Source organism: Perca flavescens, chromosome 1 (assembly GCF_004354835.1).
Source record: "Perca flavescens isolate YP-PL-M2 chromosome 1, PFLA_1.0, whole genome shotgun sequence".
In the NCBI taxonomy this organism is placed as follows: domain Eukaryota; kingdom Metazoa; phylum Chordata; class Actinopteri; order Perciformes; family Percidae; genus Perca; species Perca flavescens.
In genome coordinates this window covers 13,878,747-13,900,991 of record NC_041331.1, presented here as the reverse complement: position 1 = coordinate 13,900,991, position 22,245 = coordinate 13,878,747, and the positions used below count along the sequence as shown (strand labels likewise).

Here is a 22,245-nt window from a genome sequence, read left to right as displayed (position 1 = left end):
TTAGAGTGCAGCAGGACGTCTAAAAACGCATACACAGAAAAAGCACCACCAGATGCCAACAACATTGTAAACCCAACACAGGACAAAACAATCAGGTCATGATTGTATCTATCAAGTCAGCAGCCTTTTTAGAAGCTTACTTGCAAAATATTGCTCTAATAGAGGCAAATCAACCTCTTTCTTTTTTGTTTACCCCGTGCTGTTCTGCTCAGACGGCTGTCTTTGTTTGTCTATGCCACATACCGTTTACTTGCTTGAAGCACTGTAGAAATGTCTTGAAGCCCAAGTTAGAACTACACCCAGGAATTGCTCTCATTATTTTTAAGAAAATTGAATGTGAGAAGTCAAAATTGGTACCTACAAAAGTGGTAGTTTTAAAGTTTGAGTCTTCCTGTACAATTAGAGTATACTTTGCCGTACAGGACACACATATTTGATCTTATATGAGGACTGTTTTGCTGTAGATAATGATCCTTCTGCTATCCACGGTTTCCCCTTTGCTAGTAAAAAGCTTGACCAACCTTGTTTTCATTTGAACAACCGTTTATCCACTTATTTACAGCACATCTTCAATCTGACGCATTTTTAGGCCTCCCACAGGCTCCCGGGGTTTCTAGTCACTCATTCCTATGGTACAATTAGCAACCCACAGAACTGCATAATGATGTCCAGAAACACAAGATGGAGCACAGTAGGACTCCTACATGTCCATATGCTAGCTGACAGCATTAATGCGACCTTTCATGCTGTAGTGTATTTCCTATTACCCAGCTGGCAAGTCAAATGTCTTCAGCAGCATATTCAGTATAAATATTCGAACCCACTACATCAGTATTAGTATTTAGTTTTCTCATTATCAGTCTCTGCTTAAATTGTTTGAGCAAAATAAAAATGTTATGATGGCAATTTGGTCCCTTCACTAAACTTTACTGTCCAAACTCATGTCTTAGAGCCGTCTCCTTCGTCGTGGCACACAAAACATGAATAAACTGAGCACACAACCAATACAGTATATTGTCAGCTGGCAGCCTGTCCAACATTTTCACCTGTATGTGTCCAGAGGAAAAGAAATCTTCAAGCCTGTACATAGACTGAGATATACTACATATGTTAAGGACAGAAACTAAATGTACCAGCTCTCGTCTAGGGAGTTACTAAAAAGAAAATTAGAAATAGTTTAGTACAAAAGCGGCTCTAATCAATATTTTTATAACAATGGTTCAAATGATTACGTGTAATGTGAAATGGGTTACTCATAGTGACCGAATATTCTCACAAAGTTCAGTTCCGTTCTCCTCAGCTCTATAGAGCGTCTTTACCCTCAGCTTATTGTTTTGGTTTTAAGGCCAGCAACTTAACTGTTTTGGTTCACTCTCATGCTGATAAATCTACAGTACAATCCTTACTTGCCCCGCAAAAATAACAGGCAGATGTTAGACAGAAGTTAGGGGCTAGCTGGTGAACATATTGGAACATTTAGCAGCTGAGGAGCCAGTTCACTTCCTCAAGAGTTGATTGAGACCACAACAAAGGTGTGTGTGTGTGTGTGTGTGTGTGTGTGTGTGTGTGTGTGTGTGTGTGTGTGTGTGTGTGTGTGTGTGTGTGTGTGTGTGTGTGTGTGTGTGTGTGTGTGTGTGTGTGTGTGTGTGTGTGTGTGTGTGTGTGTGTGTGTGTGTGTGTGTGTGTGTGTGTGTGTGTGTGTGTGCTCTCCATTCACAGGTGAGGAACAATGGCAAATATGATAACCTATACATATATGCACCTCATATACAGTACATAAATAAATATTGCTCAAACCAGGACTGTCAATCGATTCAATTTCGCTAAGAGGGCTAAATCTAGCGAGAAAGTCGCCAAGTTGGCAACACTGTTCACGTTACTGCTGCAGCTTCCTGATTTCCCAAACTACTACTACTAGTGAAATCACAGAACATGCATGCGTTAATCACACGTTAAAAAAATGAGTGCCATTAAAAGGAAGTTGCATTAACGCGTTCATTTTGACAGCCCTAGCTACACAGATACACACATCACCAAGTATGAACACAAGAGAAACAAAGCTACTATGTATACAGTAATGCTCCCAAAGAGTCTTTCTTATTTCAGAATCTGCAGATACTCAGTGTTAAAGGACGGGATTTAGGAACGGACAGCTTTCTTTTTTTTTTGACTTCTAGGCCAAAGGTCTTCAATGTTTTTTAAGCCCCTTAACTGAAAGAGAGCCGGAGCAGGGAGCCCCTACTACAAATTGTAGTAGAATTGTAGATTGTAGAACTTAAGTTGCATATCAAACTGGGCCTACAATATCGTGTAGGGTGACCTTCACCTTTTTCTGGCATAGAATACTAAGCTATTAAAATACCCTAATAATTGTTGTTTTAATGTTAAACATACACGTGGCACATTAAATCCTTAACTGTATCTGTGGATGGATATCTTAGTGACTACCTTACCTATAGGCCAGTAAGCCTATCGTCAGTGGGGATTTATATTTGCTAATATGTTTGATTCATGTTAAGACAATAATTTGGAGGCTGCCCTGCATTGCCTTTGAGGACCGCCTGAGGATCCCGGACCCCCTGTTGAAGATCCCTGTTCTAGGCAATTATATTTTACACAGCTGAAGCAGTCTGATGAAGGTCTGTGTGATTGAACCTCCAGCATTTCTTTGAAGTTTCTTGAGTATGAGGGGACCTTTTTTGAATAGGACTCTGACTAGCACTAAGCAAAGTCAAACTTTGAATCATGCGTCCCCCAAAGGCAATAAACCGTTTGACCTGTTTTCCTGTTGACCTGTCCGGATTTGGTCAGGAAGACAAAAAAGAATACGAATATCACAGATAACAAATAATTATAAATAACTAGGAGTTGTATTTGCGTAAAACTTCCTGCAAAACACTACATTAGATTTATTAGAATGTTATACTGTGTGTGCAGGATAATAAGGCTTTTGTTATACGTTGAGAAATCCTCTTTGTGTGCCATCTGTCTAATTTCATGACAAACTGCAGGAATAAAGGGACCATTAAAACGGTTCACACCCTGCCATCACTTCACGTTACAATTTTAGGCTTTAAGCGCAAACACTTTTCTAGAAGTTTAACAGTACGAGGGGCTTTAATTCCCAGATCGGCAGCATTACAAACAACCCATACGAAGGAGTATACGGGTCAGAGCACCGGCCCTACCATTATTACTGTTGCAATAGACTTTACCGCACAACACTAAACTGCACTGTGACAAGAAGTAAAATAAGAGCCAAGGTGGCAGATGGAAAGGATTTTGGAGCAATTAGAGTGAATAGAGCAAAGAGGACATGATTCAGTTGGGAGGATGCAGTATGAGGCAATAAAAAGATTAGTTTTCAGCCTGCAGTTGAGGAGTGATACCGTGTAATTTGTGGGCACTGTGTTGTATTTTACATCAGGGTAAATGTTTACCTAGCAGCTTTCTCTGTTCTCAGTAACCTTGTGATGCCCCTCCTCCAGACCAGTTTGAGGCCTGTTATGGTTCACTTTTGACCTAACTTAGAAATATCATTAGTCAAGGGAGACAGGAATAATAAACACTTTTGCCTCCCTAATAGTCTTAACGTCCATATAACTGGAAAACATCGAAGGCATATTCTACTTTTTTCATCTTCTACTACTACTACTACTACTACTACTACTACTACTACTACTGTTTAAGGAAAAGCAAATAGCTAATAGTAGTTTCTTTTCCTCCAACAGTTTGCTATCTAAGATATTTACAATGATCTTGCATATTTTGGATGCACTTGGTAAAAACAATAAAGACTTTGGATTACTAAATGTAAGGATTAGTACAGGTGTGTCCACTGAGTTGGGATTTGTGTCTCTTGTAAGTCTAATTTCTTTCTCCTTGTGTTTCAGCTGAAGGCGTGCCCCAGGTGTTTTACTTTGGACCCTGTGGGAAATACAATGCCATGGTTCTGGAACTGCTGGGCCCAAGTCTAGAGGACCTCTTTGACCTTTGCGACCGGACCTTTTCACTGAAGACGGTCTTAATGATAGCTATTCAGCTGGTGAGTTCAAACTGGTGACTTACTGGTGAAATGTTAGTATAAAACTGAACACTTTGTGCATATGTTTGACAATAAAAGCCTTCCAGGATTTTGAAAGAATTCTTCCCCAGTGAATCACTGGATGGCTTTTGATGTGAAACAGATGGAGAACCTTTGACCATTTCTTTTTAAACACATAGTCTACCTGTCCAGTTTGTTTTTGCTGGAGCGTCTAAGCACACTCTCTTAGCAGGTGGAGTTTGTTTACTCAAACTTTACAAATTGACAAATGAGCAAAAAAGTGGACCTAGAGTTAAGGTGCTTTTGCAAACTGTTTTCAAGGACAAGAATGAACTGACAAGAACACGCCCAAGATGGATCCTGTGTTGTGTTTCCTTTTATTAAACAGTATCACACAAGAGGGAGTGCTATTGTTTACTACGTTGTTCAGTCCTAGGCTCTTGGCAGAGTGCCAAAGATAATCAGAGTCGTGATGATATTCAGTACAACAGCGTTGATATTGCTTAATTAAAGGAAACCCAACACAACAGTTGCTTTGGTGGCATTTGTGATTCGGACAAGTTAACAGCTGGATCAGACAATAACGTTTCTTGCTCTACAGGCTGTATTCAGCTCGGCCTTCTTAACGGACTGAATGTTTATATTTTTGAGATATTTTTGAGCCAAGTCTGAAAGCCGTTCAAAGCCCTTGTTGTTAGCCTTAAAGTGTTAGCGTTAGCTTCAGTTTTGCTCTTCTCTAATTTGTCTAGCGTGAGGTCAACTGATGTTGACTGATGCGGTTACCGCAGTCATATGAGCACACTTGTAGGTTTGCACTGAAGAATCCAGGCTTCTTTCCTTCCATTCCTCCTCTTCTGACAACCATTCATAATTTAACTCCAATGTTATTCGTGGAAATATTTTCAACTTTGCGGTAGGGATGCTAACTTAGATTGTTTTTTTCCCCCCGACTCATTGTCGATCCTTGTTGACTGATCATTGACCATTAACTGACAAGCAGGTAACTGAGTCCCAGTTCAGCTGTTCTGGAGGCTCGCACATACCTTCCGTGTTCAGCATCTGCAGGAAGCTGCACGTCGCGCAGCCACGATGTTGCGTCCAATGTCGTGGACACATGCAGCCACTTTCCCAGCTGTTGGCGCACACGGAACATCTGTCCGAGCCTGTCTTTGCCACCGCATCAATTTCGTTTAGCTGCGAGGTTGTCAGCTGTGTGTCTTTCTAGCATACTTTGTGTGTATGGCAGCCAATTTAATCCACCAGTCCTCATGGATATAGTGGCTTGTCTAACATAGCTGGCGGTTGCGAGCGCCGCTCAGCAATCGTCATGAATTTAACAGAAAAAAAAAATTTTTTATATATATATATATATATATATATATATATATATATATATATATATATATATATATATATATATATATATAATGTACTATATTCAATAAACTGCATAGCTGTTTTACAGTGTTTGGGTACATTCAGCCCAACATTATTTTTATGCTGCTTACGGTGGTCCATGGAGCAGGTCGACTACCAGTGCAGAGTCTGCAAATTAACAATCTGTCAGTATACGCATACTATTGATCAGAGTCATGTAGGCTGTCAAAAAGAGCAAAGCCATCACTGAATCTCACTGTGTCAAGAGTGGCTCAGAGGGTGTTTTCCCCAGTCTTTTAGGCACCTCACATCTCAAAATTTCTAGCATTTCATTTTGTCAGCACAAAATCTGCAGTGCTCTTGTAATGCAGATAGCCCCTGCAAATTTGTAAGGAAACCTAAAAAACGGCACAACATAAGCATGATGTTGCAGAACCGAGAGTTGCTAAAGCATGAATCTCAGCCAGTATCTCTGTATTCACATAGTTCTTCCTTTTTATTTTTTGGCACAAGTAAGTGATACCACAATAAGAGCTGGAGTAACTCACTTGTGCCAAAAAGTAGAAAAAAAGAGGTGTGGTTTCAGGGTAAGGAAAGGCAACTTTATTTATAGATCACATTTCAGCAACAAGGACATTCAAAATGCTTTGCATAAAACATTAAAGAGCAATTAATAACATTCGTTAAAGAGAATAGAAGATAAAAACAAGCTAAAACTGAATAAGACTAAGGTATAAAATACAAGAATAAAAGTTACAGTGCAGTGTAAGAAATGAACAAAAACTTGATTTAATAAAAGGCAGCTTCAAACAGAAAGCAGCCTTGATTTAAAAGAAGTGAGAGTTGCAACTGACCTGCCGTTTTCTGGGAGTTTGTTCTAGATATATGGTGCATAAAAACTGAACACTGCTTTAGTTCTGACTCGGGGGACCGAAAGCTGACCTGTCCTAGACGACCTGAGAGGTCTGGATGGTTTATAATGTAGCAGAAGATCAGAAATGTATTTTTGACCCTAAACTAGGGCTTTATAAAGCAACAGTATTATTTTTAAATCAATTTTTGAGAGCGAAAAAGCCAGTGTGAAGACCTTAGAACTAGAGTAATGTGATCCACTTTCTTGGTCTTCGTGAGGACTAGGGTTGGGTACCAGAACCCGGTTCCATAGTGGAACCGGTTCCTACGCAAACAGTAGTATTCGGACCGGATTAGAACGCAAATTTAATTTCCGACTGGAATAGTTTCCCTCTGTCGCTCTGGACAGCGGCAGACTCTCTCTCTTTTTTTTTCTTCTTCTTTCTCCCTTTTCCGCCGAGTGGCGTACATGCCCGCTCGCGGTGTGAAGTGCGTGTCCGCGCTATTCTCGGACATGCACTACAATCACTGCTGATAGACAGCTTTTTGTACACGCTCCGAAATGGACGTAAAAATATCACTTTCTCTGTAGTCCACAGTTAGCTAGCTTTCATAAATGTAGGCTACTTTTTAAATGCCATATTTTCCCTCTGGGCTCACCAAAACGGACATGAAAGCATATTAACCATTCACTGCACGTGATCGCTAGTAAACGTATTACGTTTGCTCTGTTATCTATCATTCAGGATAAGACCCTGTAGCCTGTTGGTGGGGGAGGCGGGACATCCTCCCCAAATTGTCTGCCCTTTCAAACTCATACCTGTGTGTACAGACCTCTTGGACACCGTCTGAGAGAGTTTCTTCCTGTGCGAGACATGCCATAAGTCAGGAGAGGTGTCCTATCTTGCCAGAGAGGGCAAATATGGTCATTTTTCTGCAAAAGAACTGCTAAAGTTTGAAGCTGGTTGGCATACCAACTCAACATTTATTTTGTTGTTACTTGTTATTAGTGTAACTGTTATTTGTTAAATTATTGTAGTTATGTGTTAGGTGACTTGGGTTTACTTACTTTAAGTACTTTAAAACGTTAATATATTGTTAAATTTAAATCATTTTCAATTTTTAAAAAATCCATAAAAGAGCCTTTCTTTGATATAATTTTTCAGTTTTTCAAGAATCTGTTTAGGAATCGGAATCGTTTTAAAAGTACCGGTTCGGAATCGTAAAAATCCAAACGGTACCCAACCCTAGTGAGGACTCGAGTAGCAGCGTTCTGAATCAGCTGCAGCTGTAATAGATTACTATGGAGACCTAAAAGAGACACTGTTACAGTAGTCAAGCTTACTGAACATAAAACCATGGACAAGGTTTTCCAATCAATTGGTTGTTGACAATGTTTACATGATTTAACTTCACTACCAAGACGTAAAACTTAGGATGATATCAAACACGTTTGATTTTGTCAAAACGCCAAGAGGGGACAGAGTTTTATGACCACCTTACACCAAACGATTTACATGATGGGAGCGCCCCCCCCAACTTTAGCAAGACTCTCATGATTTAATTCCGAGATTGGAAATTAGCCTGCGACGGTGGATATCTTTGACCTCCACAATCTTAGCTTATCCTTGAGTACAAGTGGACGTTTGTGCCAAATTGGAAGAAATTCCTCAAAGCGTTCCTGAGATATGTCGCTGGGACGGAGGCGTAAAAAAAACTATTGTTTACTTTGTGTGAAACACTGGATCCTACATTTCCCATAATACAACTCAATTGCATCTTTCATGAGACCTTCCCTTCACATTTGCAGTTATTTTTTTTTAAGATTATTTTTGGGTTTTTCCGCCTTTATTTGACAGCTAGTTGAGAAAGGGGAGAGAGAGGGGGAAGACTTGCAGGAAATCGTCACAGGTCGGATTTGATCCCTGGACCTCTGCGTCGAGGCATAAATCTCTAAGCATATGTGCGCCTGCTCTACCCACTGAGCCAACCCGACCACAACATCTGCAGGGTTTCTGTTACACATTGGTAGTCTCTAAGCTGAAATGACTCAGGTGATGTCACTTATGTCATTTTCTCAGACTTGACAAAGCTCCCTCCCCTGACTAGTAAACTGATTTACATGTGGTATATCAGTGGAGTGCCCCTTTTAGTATGAAATAATGCTGACATCAATTCCTTATGAAATACTATATCACAATGCTCTTGAAAACATTTACATAATGCAGCAGTCAACTTTCATTGAAATGTCAGTTTTAAGTATTTTGTATTCTAATACATTGATTCCTGTTTTGCAGACTTTGTGGCCTGTTTTTTTTTGATTATTTCAAATTTTTGTCAACGTTTCCGTTTGCTGACTCTGCTGTTTTCTTTCTCCTCAGATTTCTCGAATGGAGTACGTGCACTCTAAAAACCTCATCTATAGAGATGTAAAACCTGAAAACTTTCTCATCGGACGGCAAGGAAATAAAAAGGAACACATCATCCACATCATAGACTTTGGTCTGGCCAAAGAGTACATCGACCCTGAGACCAAAAAACACATTCCATACAGGGAGCATAAGAGTTTGACTGGCACTGCCCGATATATGTCCATCAATACACATTTAGGCAAAGGTAAGATTAGGTTCATAGCTTTGTTTTGGTTCTGTAGTGTTCTGACATGTTTATGTGGTTTGGTGCTTTATTCTTGAAGTTTCTCAGTTAAATGTTATCAAATCTATCGATATAGAGCAAAGCCGGCGAGATGACCTGGAGGCCTTAGGCCACATGTTCATGTATTTCCTTCGCGGGAGTCTACCGTGGCAAGGACTAAAGGTATGCCAAGTACATGGAAGTGTTACAAAATCAGTTTTATTCTATGTAGAAAACATTTATCATGAAGAAAAAAAAACACATCTGAGAGCTGACATGATTTCATGGCAACCCTGACATCATGGTCTGATAAACAGATCAGTATTGTTGTTTTATTTGCAGTTGTTTATGAACGATTTCAGAATGTGTTGAAAGTCAGTTTTGTATTTAAGTCCAAATTCAGTATTATTACAAGTGAGAGAATGTAAATATAAAGACCTCTGTTATCAATGTTTGCTATTAGCAAATAGAATTAGGAAGAGAAGAACTCATTATCACTTTGTGTAATCCAATCGGCTGTACAGTCAGGATTTAAGATTAGCTTTTAACCAGCCTGTATTAAGAAAGAGTTTTCACATAATTCTGATTAATGTTCAGAATGGATTCATATGTCTTTCTGTTTTCATTCTACTGAAGGCCGATACGTTGAAAGAACGATACCAGAAGATTGGGGACACAAAACGAAACACTCCCATCGAGGTCCTCTGTGAGAACTTCCCAGGTAAACTGATTATGGCTGGAATGAATTTGTGGATGAGGCTGTAAAGCTTGACAATGATCACATAGAGATTGGCTGTGATTTGATCTTTCTTTGTGAAAATCTACAGTGCTCATATTATGCTTTTTGGCTTTTCCCCTTTCTTTTTATTGTTATATCTTTTTTGTGCACGTTATAGGTTTACAAAGTGAAAAGGCCCAAAGTCCACCCCAAAGCGACTTAACAGAAAACACTGTTCACAAACTGCTCCAAACAGCTCTATTGTAGTCCAGCCTTTACTTCCGTGACGAACGTGCGTCACTTTGTAACACACATTATAATGCTCACCTAGCTGCTAACATGGCACTCCCTCATACTCTGACTAGCTAGCAGTACTTAAACTCCCAACAAAGATGGTACAGAAATGCGATGCCTCACTCTGTAGCTAAAACGGAGAGCTCAACACACAGGGTGAAAAGAGGAGTTGCAGCAATGTGCAGTACAACAAAAATATGGTGTTTTCTGAAAATTAAACCTCTAAATACAATTATGAACCTGAAAATGAGCATAATATGAGCACTTTGATAATTAGAATTATAGTACCCATTTTAAAAGTTAAACCAGTTTTTTATATGTATATTTGTTTAATTCAGAGGAGATGGCCACCTACCTGCGATATGTGAGACGGTTGGACTTCTTTGAAAAGCCAGACTATGAATATCTGCGAACTCTGTTCACTGAACTGTTTGAGCGAAAAGGATACACCTTTGACTACACTTACGACTGGGTTGGCAGGCAGATAGTAAGTAATGCACATAAACTACTGACAGATGTGTTTAAAGTCGGTCAACAATTATTTTTTTTTTGTATGCTGCTTGATTGCACAGCATTAACTGATGATTATTCACTTCAGCCCACACCAGTGGGGTCTGTCCATATAGACTCTGGAGCATCTGCTGTGACGAGAGAGAGCCATGCTCACAGAGACCGGCCCTCACAGCACCAACCAATTCGAAATCAGGTACTGTGTGTGTGTGTGTGTGTGTGTGTGTGTGTGTGTGTGTGTGTGTGTGTGTTTCCCCAGTGAAAACCAGGGTTTCAATAGATCCTGAAATGTATGAGGTACACACACACATCCCCCTGCTTGCAAAGTTGTCCACAAAGCGTTAGCATCCTAGAAATTTGTCAAATAGATGTTAAAACAGATTAATGGTTTTTAAACCATCAATCCCAATTCTTTCCATATTCTTGTTTTGGTCAACTGTCAACCAACTAATCAATCAACTATTTTAGATCAGAAATTTAAAAGGATTCCTGTGATTGACAGCAGCCCACAAAGATAACTGAGACAATGCTTTTTAATAATTCACATACATTGAAATAAAATAGTGAGGGATGAATTATTTTACTTCTTTACCAGATGGAACAGGTGAGAACATGTGCTGAGGTTGTCAGCGCAGGTGTTTCATTAATGGCAGCATTTCCATGGGACTGCAGTTCACTCTTACACATGTTTCAGCGCTATGGTGCAAAGTCTTGCTCCATATAGGGTTTGGGTGAATAAGAACATTCAAACACCTCTGCCAATTAAGGATTTTAATTCCTTTTTTTAGTGAGTTCACTGCTGAATGTACTCTACATTGTGTTTGTGTAAACACTTCTGCTGTGATCACTATTGTTAATTGCTGTTACAAAGAGGACTCGTCAAACAATTGGCTTGTTTCGTTAAAGTATTTTTAAAAGGTGTGTGTGTGTGTGTATATGTATGTATATGTGTGTATGTATATATATATATATATATATATATATATATATCTATCTCAATGAAGGCTTGTGATGTGGATGCGCGGACAGTTTTGTTGTCATTACTTAGAACTCCTCATGGGTGAGACAGAAACTACGCACTATAGCTTTAAATGTAAATAAAGCCCAAAATTTGAGATGTAAGAGCGTACCTCCATTTGGCTTTAGGCTCATTAGTTTCTTGTTCAGTTCTTTGGCTGAAGCCTTGTTTTGATTTTGATTCCCTCTTGTATTTAATAATTTATTATTTATTTAATTCTCCATTTCTCATGCTGCTTTGCATGGTACCTGCCCTCGCACACCCAAATATCCATCTTTCCTAACACAATTATTCCATCACCACCCCCACCCTCTCCCATCGCACCCCTCCCCCCAATCCCACTTCCCCTCCCATCACCGACGCCCCCGACTCCTGAGCAGACAGCGGTCTCAGATCGACGAGGAGCATGGGAGGTGCAGCCCACACGCCAAGCAAACTCCTCCTATCTGACCTCCCACCTGGCAGCGGATAGGCACGGGGGCTCAGTGCAGGTATACACCCCTCACCTGGTCAACCACAACCCCCACCCAATCTCTATGGAGTCAGATCTGTCTCATAGGATCTAATCCAGAATAATAACTAATACTTCAAGTAAAAAAAAAAAAAAAAGAAACTAACGATACTCGGGTGCATCATTCATATATTTTAACCTGTTTTTAAAGAAAGGTTTGGCATTTTCAAATGGTAATTCCGCATTTCGGAAATGTGGTTGCTATTATTAACTTGAGGCTATTTTATACACTTTAAGACATGCTTTCTAGGTCAGACAGAAGAGATCAAATTTCAATGTCGCCCTAAACATCTTTTATTGTTATTCATCTCTAGAAAACCTAATGAAATAACAGCTCATAATTGATCCAAAAAGATTATTTCCAGAATTTTATAGGTATTTCTGATTAGTTAAGTAAATGCACAATCCCAGACTTATAACCAGGACACATTTATTTTGTATTTTAGCAGTGTGTGTGTGAGACAGATCTACAACCATATACCTCCCCCACCCCTTTTACCCCTGGCTGGGAAATGTTATTTTTCTGCACCACCATATGCATGTCATCTGGTGCCTCCCACCCCAGATGGTGAAAATATGATTTAGCTTTATAAACAGCAGCCCTGGCTGTGGCATTTTGATCTTAGGTCCTACAACTCCTCATGGCGCTTGGACATTCCTTGCAAGATCAAGAAGCCTCTTGCATGGCAGGGTTGACCTGGCTTAGACGGCTAAATGCATGCTCTTTAGTCATAAAGGGCCATTATGCCTAAAGGTACAACCTGGTGTAATTTTTTAACACAGACGGTAAGAACGCAGAATAGCCCGCTTGTAGTAGCTCCAGCACCTCCAGCAGACACGTAACGGTCATCTTGCACCTCGTCTCCTCCAAAACAGAGTTCTGATATATCTGTGCAAAGTTGAATGGGTTATGGTAGATGCAGTAATAAAAATAAACAAGTTCTTTCAACAATTGCATGTTTACATGTTGCGACTAGCAACTTTATCTCCAGGAGATTTATCATGAATGGAATTGAATGGTGTTAGGATTGCTGCAGATTCACTGCAGATGCCGGGGCTTACCATGTACTATGCCTGCAGTTGATGACCTTGTCATAATTTATTGCAATAAATACTAGTGATTTTAGCCCACAATCACCATATTATCATAAGCATTCTGACTTGTTCTAAGACATTGCTATGAATTGGTCTGTTTTGTGTAGTTTTTGCTACCTTTCAAGGCGCTTGAAAGGGTTCTTTTTAACATGTAAATATCAACACTCGCGTTCTGTGTTGCCATTATTATGGTTATTCCTTTCCTTGTCTCTACAGCCATCTGAAGGCAGCAGGTATCTGTTCCCTCTGCAACACGATACGGGATCTGTCCCAAGTCCCAGACAATAACTTTCCTCCATGGAAAACAATCTAAAGGATTCCCAAACTGTCATGGCGGCGAGAACTCCTTTGGTGAATGTGATAAGCCATGATTGCCACAGCCTCTAATGTACCAACCTTTTTCTGATCCCACCCTGTGCCCAAGTGTTCCACTCGTGCACCAAGGAAGCCTGGCGACAAAATGACCAGATGTGTTTTTGGCACACTCTCCACACCTGCAGCTCTGCTGCTGGTTAATAGTTACCATACCATAACACCTGAAAGTGGAGGGACAAAAACTCCACTTGCCCCCCCCTATTCCTGACCCAGTGTCCGGAACTACAACGCAATGGACAGATAAGGATGTCCCTAGTTACATCTTCTCGAAATATAACCCCTTTCCCCGGCTCCATAATTATAATTTTTTTTTTTCCCTCCAATTGCCCTAATACGCTGTTGTACTGGAAAGTAAATTTCAGAAACCATTAAAATAATTTAGATTCATATAGACAAGCAGTCCTATTTGCTCCCTGCAGATATACAAGTACAACGTTTTAAACCTACTGTAAATGAAAGCTTTGATTATTACACCTTTTAAACAGAAATGAGCTTGAAGTTCACATAAATAAATTAGATTAGTTGAAATTTATTGTCGCCTATTGTCATTGGCAAGAATTTGAAGAGCTGGGTGGGCGAATATGAAGATTTTACAATTTACTGATATCCCACTGCATAATTGTTATGGTCCTCTACCCATCTCTTGTTGCCCATTGGGACTAACTTTTAAGTTTTCGAAGTTTGCTTTAAATAAGGGGGACACACGGACAATCAGAGTGGCTATGGATACAAAACGGAAGCAAGAAAGAGCAGTTAATGCAACACAAAGTGCTTTTTGTTATTGATCTGGTGTTCTTCTTTGCTGCTGTATTCCATAGAGAAGACAATAAAAGTAAAGTGAATTTGTAAAGCATCATTCATGCATTAGTTTTTAACCAGAGAAACTCCCCAGCAGGAAGAGTTTTTCACTTTGATTCTTCCCAATGTCTTAACTCTTTTTGAAGTTAACACCCCTGTCTGCGCCACAGGTGGTCAGCTCGACCAACGGGGAGCTGAATGCAGACGATCCACTGGCCGTCCATTCCACACAGCCCATTACACCTCAGGCAGAGGTGGAAGTGGTCGACGAGGCCAAGTATGTGTCATACACCTGCCACACCTCTCCTCCATGTCCATTTGTTGCTTTCTCTCCTTCCCGCGCTTCCTTTCTACCTCTCTCTGCCTCTCTCTCTCGCCACTTTTTGCTATGCTGTTGAATTGTGACATCCCTCAGCTGTCATCCTACTACTGCCCCTCTTATCTTCTGTCTGATTGTGAGGGTTTTTGATCTTGATGCTGTTCCCTCAATTCCAACTTGAAGAAAGAAAGCCCATATATACTAACTTCTTAGTCGGAGTTAATTCAGCTTCTCCTACATGTAGCCTGCCTGAGCAGTCGACCCCAAACACAGGCCACACTGGCAGCAACTGAGGATGTTATTTTATCTTCTAGCAGCCTGACCATCTTAAAGAAATACGCCACTGTTGATCAACCTAATCATCATGTCTTTAACAGTACCAGTAATGATCAATGCAAAGCAGATTCTGTCAGTGTATCGTGGTAGCAGCCAGTTGAGATCACACCAGATTTTCCACGTGGTAACTTAGTCACATGTACAAAATTATGCACATTATTTCATTGTATCAGTCACTCCCTTCTCTCCCTGAGAGGCAAACATGGGTGGAAAAAAAACACATGAAAACCCCAGGCATCAGCATTGGTTTCATTCACTTTATCTTAGCGCTGGTAGCACCAGCTAAACAGCTACTGGTGTTAGTCTTCAGCACCAGCAGCTGGAATGATGCCATGGCTGGCCACCTGCTGTGCTAAAACTGAATGTCACGAGGTTCAGCTGACTGAAAAGAGCTGAGAAGAGGTCTTCGGAGGCGCAACTCGCTGTGAGAAAAAAATGTATATTAATGGAGAAAATAAGTGCCTAGCGGTTGAAAATAGAGGCTGAGGACTACACATGCCAAGACACTTTAAAATGGCGCTCTGTCTCTAGTCGCCAGCACGACCATACTCATGTTAAGCCAATGATTGTATTCCAAGACTCTGCTTTAATTGAGGGAGGAGACCCCCCTTGATCTGGTCCCGGTCTGCTCAGTTACCAAGCAGGACCTCAATAGTGCAGGTCAGCACAGTTATTCCCTGTTGTGAGGCTGCGTTGGAAACTTTTATGATTATGGTTGAAATACTCTGCCAAAAATGTATAAATGTAAAATATTATCAAAGTGGGCCTAGTTTGGGTTGTGGAAGGCAGATAAATGGCTTTTGCCCCTGTAAATACTGGGTGTCAAATTATGCAAAAATTGGTAAACAAACAATTAAAACAGTGGAATTTGTATTGGTTCTACCAAATATGTTTGTGCAACTGTGCGTTTAGTTTGGAGATGGTTTCCAAAAAAATACTTGTCAGTGCTGAATAAGTGGTCTATTGAGAGGTAATGGGCCAGCTGACAATTTAAAATGAGGGGAAATTATTCCAGAAGCAAAACATCAAAAAAAGGTAAATGAATGTTGTGGGCTGTAGGTTTTGTTTTGTTTAAAAACAAAATAAAAACTGTTAATCATAATAAGGTAAAATTTCAGATTTCACAATGTAGCATTGTAATAAATGGTTGTTTATTGCACAATATATCCAAATGCATCTTGTATATGTTGACATAAAAAAAATCTATTAATGTATTTAGCTTCAGTCCCTCCCTCTCCAAAAAAATGATTGATCTCCCAGAGGTTCACTTTAATCTGCTCTCCTTTCTATTTCGGTCCAGATGACAGGCCTTCCTCCTGTTGTCTCCATTCACACAATTGATACGCTGATTGTGTGTTTACTGCCAGTCTCTTTGATACCTCGTCAGACAAGTTAATGTTTGATACAAAGACATGAAGTAATGAATGCAAATAATGCGTCTGATGTAATTCTTTAGAGAATATCAGGTTCCTGTGGTGAATTAATGCTCTTTCATCCTTTTTAATTATTAATTAGGGATCGACCGATATGGATTCTTTTTAGTGCCGATACAGATTTTCTTTTTCTTTTTTTTCTTTTCTTTCATCAGCCTTAGCCGATGACAGATAAATCATAAAAATTTAAACTCTGCCACACTGGATTTGTTTTCGGAATCTGCTCTGCCATTTCTTTAAAAATAACAAAACGAAAACACAGATCAGTGTCACTTCTGCAATCATCTTACATTCATATCACCCAAATTATGTGTGCAATGTGCATCATATGGATTGGTGCACTGCATATGGTTAACTGTGCAAGGGTGAAAGGCTTTCATCAACATCTACAACACAGCCTTGATGATGCATTGCTTGCTGACATATTATAAGACCGATATAATCAGGTCATCACAAAATGTCCTTTGTCAACACATTTAAATAATTTAAGAAAACAATAAACCTGAAAAGTAGCCATTGAAATAAAGTGCTTGATTTGTAATTTAACACTGCCATGGTGCTCACTTTCATTTGTGACCAGTTTGTTACAGCTTGTGATCATAGAAATGAAATGGAACATTTTTATTTTTATGGTTGTGATGCTACAGTTACTTCTTGTTTACCTAGTTGATTGCTTTTGATTGACAGCCCTACATATGTTTCCTAGCAACTGATTTGAAGTCTTTACTAGCTAAGATTTTTAAGTTATAATTGTGCTTCCAGATTTAGTAAATCAGTAGTTAAAAAGTAGTTACTAACAACTTTGAATGGACTTATTACAGAATAGTGATAGTGATATAGTTGGGTCAACTCTATCTTGCACTTATTTCCATCGGTGTCCAACATCCTTTATCAAATGGAGACGGACATTCGATGTCTGACATTAGGAAACATTAGAAACTAGACAGTTAAATCGTATGAGCTATTGATTTTTATTTGATTCAGCAAGCAGAAAAGAACAATTTCTTGTTAGAATTTCTAATTTCTAGTTACAAAGATTGTTAATGCACATTCTTATTGCAAATGTAGCATACATAACACAGCATATTTTGATACTGTAACATCCTCATAGCCAGGAATTCTGCAAGAAATAATTAACCCACTTTCCATCCTAAATGGGCTCCTGGACTAAATGGGCTCCTGGCATTAGATGTCTGACATTAGGCAACATTAGCAACTAGACAGTTAAATCATATGAGCTATTGATTTTTATTTGATTCAGCAAGCAGAAAAGATTAATAAAAAAAATAAAAGATGGTCCTATTGCAAATGTAGCTTACATTACACAGCATATTTTGATACTGTAACATCCTCATAGCCAGGAATTCTGCAATAAATAATGGTTACACTTTACTTGAAGGGATCTACATAAGAGTGACATGACACTGTCATGAACGTGCCATAAACAAGTAATAAACATTTATGACATAACGCTTTTGCCATTAAGTGTTGTTCGGTTTTTGTCATGACGAGTTAGGGTTAGAGTTATGGTTATGGTTCATGTGTCATGACAGTGTCATGTCACTCTTATGTAGATACCTTCAAGTAAAGTTTTACCGAAATAATTAACCCACCTTCCGTCCTAAATGGGCTCCTGGACTCTGCTAACACAGGGAAAATAGCTGCATAGTAGATGTTCTGTAACCTTTTCTTTTGTCCTTTAACCTCAAACGTTCCCTCTCTGTGTCCACCGGTGTCCTGTTTGTTTGTGTGCATGTTTGTGTGGCATGTGCCCAGCCCCATCATCTTAGTCTTGCTGTATTAATCTATCTTTCTTTTCTCTTTACACTGTTTCCTCTCTCTTCTTCTGTAGCTGCGTGAAAATGCTCAACCTGTGGTGAGTCCCTCTCTGCTCGTCCACATCAGACTCATGGGACAGGGAGTGGACCAGCCTAGGCTGGGGCTCAGTGGAGTTGTTATTTACACCGTTTTAAGTAGACTCTCACTGGTACAATAGTGCCATATACCCCTGAGAATATTGTCTACCATATGTGTACTATCAAGTCTCTGCCCTTTTCTACTTTTTTGTCACCACCGCCCGATGTTGTTCAGTGACAGATGAGTAAAGAATACCGTAAACCGTGCTGCCATGTGAGCAGGCATACTAACTTAAAACTTGATGTCACATCAGTGCAAAAATAATATACAACTTTGATATAAAGTACTTTGATATAAGTTAACTAAATCATCTTTTTTGTACCCCTGTTACATTTGTAAGAAATCAGCAGGGCCAGACAGAATCTGCAAACGCAGATTTCCCGCAGGTTTTCCGCAGAATTTCCGCAGATTTAAACAAACAACATAATTTTAACACCTCTCCACCACAAGAAGAAAAAAAAAATGTCTACTAAATTCTGCAGATTTTCATTCTGGATCACCTCTGCAAACAAAAAACAACAACAAAAAATCTGTAAATTCCATTTGGGTTAGGCAATCAGATATCACTCTTTTAGCAGCACATGTTGGCTTCAGATTAAAGGTCTCTTAACTCTTGTTGCATGGTGCACCATTATTTGTTATTAATGAATTAATCTAAGAGTACGCAGTCACTGTCCTATGTCTTGATCCACAGCTTTTTTTCTTGTCTTTGTATGTTCTATCGACCATTTAGGCTCACCCTGTCTTGTGCTGTATGTGCACTGCTCCCATTGTTTTGCATAGGAGAAATGTTGCCTTCAGAGTCACTGCAGCAGTTTGTAGTTGAGTCCCCTCTGCCATTTTTCTGTGGGAGGTGCAGAACCATGCAAACACTTGGTGGATGACAATGCATCCATCTTGTGTCCTAGTAATCAAATCTTTTGCCAGCTGCAGTTCACACTATTATGATCCCAAAAACATGTATCTGCTCAGATTTTGAAAGTTTGATTTGAAATTCAGCATACCAATTTGCTTTTTTTTTTTTTTTTTTTTTTTTTTTTTTTTTAGTTTGCTTCATTTGAAGCCTCCCTTATCTACATATCGGTCTAATGTCTGTATCTGTCCGCAGGTGCTGCTGTTTCTTCAAGCGAAAACGGAAGAAGAACACGCCGAGGCACAAATGATCATCCGCCACCGGCCTGAAACGCTCCAAGGTCCGGCTCAGTTGATTGTGATTTCAGAAATCAATAAGGTCCCATTCCAACTGAAAGATCTTGATTGAATTGCTCTCTGGAGGGGACCCGTTAAAATGGTTTGTTGAGATGTACAAGATGCTTGTGTCTTTTGATGGGAGTCCCTTTTCACGTTTTCTTCTTCTTCTTTTTTTCCTCCAAGATGTGTTGGAATGTTTTGCAGGCCAGTTGTCCAAATGGAAACCTTTTTGTTTGAATTCTGCAAAGGATACTTTTTTTTTTTTTTTTCTTCCTCCCCCGACACCCAGCATTTGTATTTTTCTCTCCTCGTTTTTGACTTTTTGCTCCTGTTTCCCTTCTGTGGTATTGCAAAGGAGAAGACAGATCGACATGTGGAATCTTGCCACCTTCAGCCCGTTACATACTACGATATCTTTGTTTGACAATATCACAAAATCATGATTTCATTTCCCCTCTGTCAAGTCCCAGTTCAAAGTGGTTTGCCCGTCGTTAAGTTTGCGAAACTCATTTGGACACAAAGCCCTTTTGGTCATTCCTGACGTGGGACTGAATGTAAACCTGAACACGCGGGAAGCCAAGAGTGTAACTGCCTATCCTCAGGCACAAAGAGCATCCGTTTGCCATTTGGCCCCTGCACTTTTTTCCTCCAAAGAGGCCAACCCTGGCACTGGGACCCGGGCCTGAGAGACCAGAAGACCAGAGACGCCTCCTGCACTGTGTTCTCTGAGGACGATTTCTGCTCACGCTGCTTGGTTAAAGCACTCCCCTTAACCACGCCGCTGGTAAAACACACTACAGTCGCTTTTGACTCACATGCAGTTTTGCTCGTGTTGGCTTTGTGATCATTAGCAGCGACCTGACACTTGTACATGGGGCTGAAAAACTATATGCTATTTATGCTATTTATCTCTTGGTTGCCACCAGTTTTCTTACTAATTCTAAATCATACACACTGAATGTATGGACAGAAACGTAAATGACTTTGGAGCATTTATATAATCTGTCATGCGCATGGGGAAGGAAATTGCAGTTAAAGAGTTAAGACCAATGTTTAAAAAAAAAAAAAAAAAAAAAAAGTGAGACCAAGATGAGAGGACGGGAGGGTCTTACATGTTCTTGATCTTAATGTGATGGTTAATAATGGTCCCTACACCAGTAGACACTGGAGGATGTTGCTTTGGAGTGACGAGAGAAACTGGCGTGATGTGCTTTTGGAAATTAAATCCCAGCCTCTCAAACGCTGCTGTCTAATGCCTTAACCCCGACCAGTCGACCACCACATCACATCACCAGTGCGATAAACGAGTTGGCAGCATGATGGTTGTGAGGTTTGCAGTGCAATTATTATTATTATTATTTTTTTTTTTTTTTAGGTCACCTGTATAATAAAGGCCAAAATTGAGGACTGTTCCCCCCCCCCAGCTATTGTCAGAGCAGTTAATGACTTTCCCTTGTAACACTGAGGATGTATTCCCAAGAGAGAGCAAAGCCAAATTGAAGGTTTGGTGTAATAATCTGTAAAGGTGTCCCCTGACCCTGTGTCCAGTTTGAAGACCCCTGTGCTGCAAAGCGCGAGCGAGGGCGGATAAGTGAACATGTCCATACCAATATTTTTTTTTAATATTATTTAGTGTCATGGAGGACTGCCTTGAAACAATATCCTCAAATTTCACCTTGCCTATCCTCCGAACAGTGAGTGAAATTAACGTACATAGGTGTTTTATTTTTTTATTTTATATCTTGCTAATGTGAATTTTTTGAATGCAATTTTTTTTTTTTTGGTTTGTTTTTCCATTCCAAATAGCCATGGTTTTACGGGGAAAAAGAGGGAAACGACAACAAAAAAAACCAAGCTCAAGACCATGACTGCACTACATTTGTTGACCCCGGCTTTCCCTGACGAGACCCTGCCTTCTTAATACTGTACTTTAAACGTGCTTGTTACTTTAATTGTAGCTGCCTCGTGTGCTAGGCCTTTCCTATAGGGTGCAGGGAATACACTTTAAATTTACCTTTATCCCCGCCCACTCCTTTTTTTTTTTTTTTTTTGTGCCATGACACCCTCCGTCTTTCCTCTCTACACACACACACACACACACACACACACACACACACACACACACACACACACACACACACACACACATCAAGTCCCGGATGAATCAACTCTCAGCAGAGTGTTATATTTGGCGTTTTGTGGACCTGCTCCATCATCTTCAGAAATACAATGTTGTAGACTTATCTCAATGAATCAGTATGTAAACCTGCTTGTTGCGTGTGTATTTACACTGTATAGCTTTTGGTTTATTCTCACCCCCCTGACGTGTCGGTTACTCCGGGGTCTAAGTTATTGTGTTATTGAAAGTACTTGAATATGAAAATCTACGGGACCTTTTTTTTTTTTTTTTTTTGTTTGTTTTTATGTTCTTGGTCATTATCACAGTAGGATTCGAGGGGAATGGTGGGAAAATAGGCTATTCGAATGACTGGTATTAATTTCTTTGCGATGTCTCAGTGCCTCTTGAGTGTGTTTGACAGGTTGTGAGACTCACCTGGGGGGGGAGGAGTCCTGTGCTAGCGGATGTTAAATGATCGCGTGAGGGTTGAGTTCATGTTTTCCCCCAGAGAAGTTGCAGTTTAGATGTTGGTTTGCAGGTAAAACTCACTTTCCAGTCTCTCTCACCGTAATGTAATCTGTTGTCGATGAAACCCTTCATCGTTTTCAAACCTGTGACATCGGCTGCCTGCGATTCTCCCCACGAAGCATTAGCGAACACCCCGGCTGTTTCATCCCAGCTACCTGACAAAAGTTGGAAAAGT

At 40.0% G+C, this 22,245-nt stretch overlaps 1 protein-coding gene across 2 annotated transcripts in view; it reads left to right on the top strand.

Annotated features, from left to right (window-relative positions):
* csnk1g1 (casein kinase 1, gamma 1) overlaps positions 1 to 19,664 on the top strand; it is a 34,132-nt gene extending 14,468 nt beyond the window's left edge. Inside the window, exons 5-13 of one of the 2 annotated variants that reach the window (XM_028573936.1) lie at positions 3,894 to 4,045; positions 8,656 to 8,890; positions 9,006 to 9,091; positions 9,545 to 9,629; positions 10,259 to 10,407; positions 10,519 to 10,626; positions 11,829 to 11,939; positions 14,398 to 14,504; positions 19,341 to 19,664. In XM_028573936.1, coding sequence (XP_028429737.1) covers positions 3,894 to 4,045; positions 8,656 to 8,890; positions 9,006 to 9,091; positions 9,545 to 9,629; positions 10,259 to 10,407; positions 10,519 to 10,626; positions 11,829 to 11,939; positions 14,398 to 14,504; positions 19,341 to 19,395 — 1,088 coding nt within the window. In that variant the 3' untranslated portion in view covers positions 19,396 to 19,664. The remainder of the gene's footprint in view (positions 1 to 3,893; positions 4,046 to 8,655; positions 8,891 to 9,005; positions 9,092 to 9,544; positions 9,630 to 10,258; positions 10,408 to 10,518; positions 10,627 to 11,828; positions 11,940 to 14,397; positions 14,505 to 19,340) is intronic. The other variant, XM_028573944.1, reaches the window with a different exon arrangement.
* Positions 19,665 to 22,245: the final 2,581 nt, after the last annotated feature.